Source organism: Pelobates fuscus, chromosome 4 (assembly GCF_036172605.1).
Source record: "Pelobates fuscus isolate aPelFus1 chromosome 4, aPelFus1.pri, whole genome shotgun sequence".
Taxonomy (NCBI): Eukaryota; Metazoa; Chordata; class Amphibia; order Anura; family Pelobatidae; genus Pelobates; species Pelobates fuscus.
Window position 1 is genome coordinate 68,626,553 of NC_086320.1, and position 3,441 is coordinate 68,629,993.

The 3,441-nt window shown below is 37.4% G+C and overlaps 1 protein-coding gene across 1 annotated transcript in view; it reads left to right on the top strand.

Moving 5' to 3' along the window:
* PSKH2 (protein serine kinase H2) overlaps positions 1 to 2,711 on the top strand; it is an 84,349-nt gene extending 81,638 nt beyond the window's left edge. The window contains exon 3 of the mRNA XM_063450340.1: positions 1,745 to 2,711. Coding sequence (XP_063306410.1) covers positions 1,745 to 2,059 — 315 coding nt within the window. The 3' untranslated portion in view covers positions 2,060 to 2,711. The remainder of the gene's footprint in view (positions 1 to 1,744) is intronic.
* The last annotated feature ends 730 nt before the right edge of the window (positions 2,712 to 3,441 follow it).

The following is a 3,441-nucleotide window of genomic DNA, read 5'->3' on the forward strand; positions in this document are numbered from 1 at the left end:
TAAACATTTAATAGTTTCACCCAATATAGCACCAGTATTACCATGATACATCTTCCTTCAGTGTATTTATCAATATTAAAGGGACACTATAGTCACCAGAACAACTACAGCTTATTGAATTTGTTCTGGTGTGTAGAATCATTACCTTCAGGCTTTTTGCTGTAACCACTGTCTATTCAGAGAAAATGTAGTGTTTACATTACAGCCTAGTGATAACTTCACTGGCCACTTCTTAGATGGCTGTTAGAGATCCTTCCTGGGTCATGGCTGCCTAAAACCCTCTGCATGCAGACACTGAATGTTCCTCATAGAGATTCATTGATTCAGTTTCATCTCTATGAGGAGATGCTGATTGGCCAGGGCTGTGTTTGAATCATGCTGGCTCTTCTCCTAATCTGCCTCCTTGTCAGTCTCAGCCAATCCTTTGGGGAAGAACTGTGATTGGATCAGACTACCACTTCTGATGAGGTCAGCAGACAGCTTGTTTTCTTTGAAGTAAACAGCATGCAGAGTTACAGCTTCAGGCTTGAATACAGTAAGATGTTGCTATATTTATGGAGGCATGAGGGGCCGAGGGGGTTAGATGGTGGTGTTAACACTATATTATCAGGAATACATGTTTTTGTTCCTGACCCTATAGTGATCCTTTAAGTTGGTATACAGTGATGGGAAAAATCATATAGTGTTTTATGTAGTGAGTTGAAGAGAATGGTATTTGGTGGCGAGTAATGGAAATTCATTGAGTTTGTTTTTCTATCTATAATGATGCTGTAGTGTTATGGCCTATGGGGTAACATATTTGACATACGCCAAAAGTACAAAGCATCGTTCTGGTCTAGTTTTGCCAGTACCAACCATCTCATGTTGGTTTTGAGATGTGTTCTAGCAGATGTGCAGTTTTTGTTGCCTATTTAGTGTTTTTCTCTTTGTTCTGACTTTGATAACTTTTCATTCCAATGCAGTAATAAGCATGTGTCCACAGAGGCGGGGGAAGGCCAGGAATAGCTTTTTCTTAAGGATGTAACATAAAATAATATTATGTATTTCAGTAGCTCAAGGGTGTATTGATTTGCTTAATGGGACACTATATGCACCCAGACCACTTTATCTCATTTAAGTGGTCTGGGTGCAGTGCCCCTGTTCCCTTAACTCTGCAATGTAAAACATTGCAGTTTTACAGGAGCTGTAATGTTTAGAGCCACTCGAGGTGCTTCCTGCAGTTTCATGGAGTTTGAAGGCCTAATGCACGTGCATGGACATTAGGTTCCCATATAGACTGATGTCAGAGGAGCCCGACACAGCATTGAGGGTCCCTGAAACTGGAATCAGGTAACTGTTGAAAGGTTTATTTAACCCAGGGAGAGTGAACGGGTATGGGAGCAGATTTGTATTCTTAATACTATAGTGCTCCTTTAATGACACTCTTATACTGTAATTTCTTGATGCCACAATATATTCCAGTTTTAGTATGAATACAGCCATGAAATAGTGGAATTAAACATTAACTGAGGTTCATTTGTGAATAACTGGTGCAGCAGATGAAAATTTTTTTAAAAAATGATTACATATTAATAATGAACATGGTAATATTTTGCAGTGTACTTTTAGAAATTCTAACTTACATTTCTAGATTCTATAAGGCCGGTTTGGAATTTTGAGAATCATAAGTAAAATCCGGTACTATGGAACATATGTTCTTGTATCACATATCATGTGCAATTAATTTTCATATTGTTTCTTCTAGCCGTGGCCCAATGTGTCCAACCTTGCAAAGGACTTTATAGACCGTCTACTTACAGTGGATTCTAATGATCGATTATTGGCGGCCGATGCTTTAAACCATCCCTGGATTAAGACAATGGCTGCATCTTCATCAATGAAAAATCTTCATCGATCTATCTCCCAGAACTTGAGACGGAGAGTGTCTTCTCGGTGCCATAGCTCCAAATCAGAACAGTCGATGAAGTCCGGCAATTCAAATCGTTCACGCAAGATGAAAGAAATACTAGAACGAAACCGACGTTATCAAACACATACTGTGCACAATGATGTCTTGTAAATTCCCATTTTGTAACTATTTTTTACCACACTAAGATGTAATTAGAAATATTTGTTGATGTACATTTGTAATGAATTTGATTAGTCAATTTGCTGTGAATTTGTCAACCCTGTAAAACCAACATTCCCTCTGATCACTATTTATAAGCAGTCATAGCAATGGCACAGTTCTGAAAAGTTTCATTAATACCAAATCGCACAATTTGTATAGTAACAAACGGCACTTAATGCAGATGTTTCGGTTGTTGTAACATTCCCGAACATTCCCAACGATTTCATGGTTGGTCTGGTCACAAGCAATGCCAAGATGTGACATAGCAAACAACATTTTTTTCATACAGAAAATCTCAAAAAAAATAAATAAATGCTTGTACGGAATCCACTATAAAATCTTTTACCTACATATGTGATGCCTTATTTAGAAAACCGCATATAGTTACAGTAACCATGATGATAACAATATTTTAACATATGTATATGCAGTTCTAGTTAAATTAAAAATCACTCTTGTAAGTAGCTTACAGAAAATGAAAACATATAGTGAATTATATTCTCTAAAATTTTACATTTTGGAAAATGTTGACAGACTAGTAATCATTTTTGAGTTTTATTGAAAAAGATGTTGAAGTCTACTGGTACATTTTAAAGTCTAGTCATTTTACCATGGAACAAAATAGTTCTAATTAATATGATATAGTTCTAATTAATAAATATATTTTTTTTCCAGAGTATCATGCCATATAGTTCTTGGCTTTGCCCCTTTAAATGCCACTGTCACTGCAGCTTAACAGGCTTCCATGCCTTCAGTTTGGGTAGATTCCCATGTTGATCAATCCTGAACCCAGAGCTGGGATTGCACTGGTGGTATCTTTATATACTGGTTCTTAACCCAGTCCTCTAGGCACACTAATGTTCCAGGTTCTACTTGCATTCCCATGGAAACAGAACTGGGAAATTCTTAAAGGGACATGCATTACTTTGAGACAACTGCCTCATTTAAAAGCTTTAGCTTTGAATCAGACAGTTGACTCACATTGCAGGCTTTAAAAATATATATGACATTTGCATATTTACCCGTTTCTTCTATCTTATGCTTTCCACGCCCACTCCAAGAGAGACACTGGTCTTACATCACTTGATAAAGTTTTTTAAACCAGCAAGCACACACTTTTAAACAAATATGCAAACCAAACTAAAGCAAGGAAAATGTAAAACAAGTTATTATAAACTTAGTCAAATTGCATTGTTGGACAAGCATCTTAGCCTTCCTTCTCAGATCAGTCTGAACCCTACACCACAGTCTGCTCTGCCTCACACCGATCTGACTCCCTCTCTTCTCCCCCCTGTCAGGATGTGGCAAAGTGAAGAGGTCTTCCAATTGCA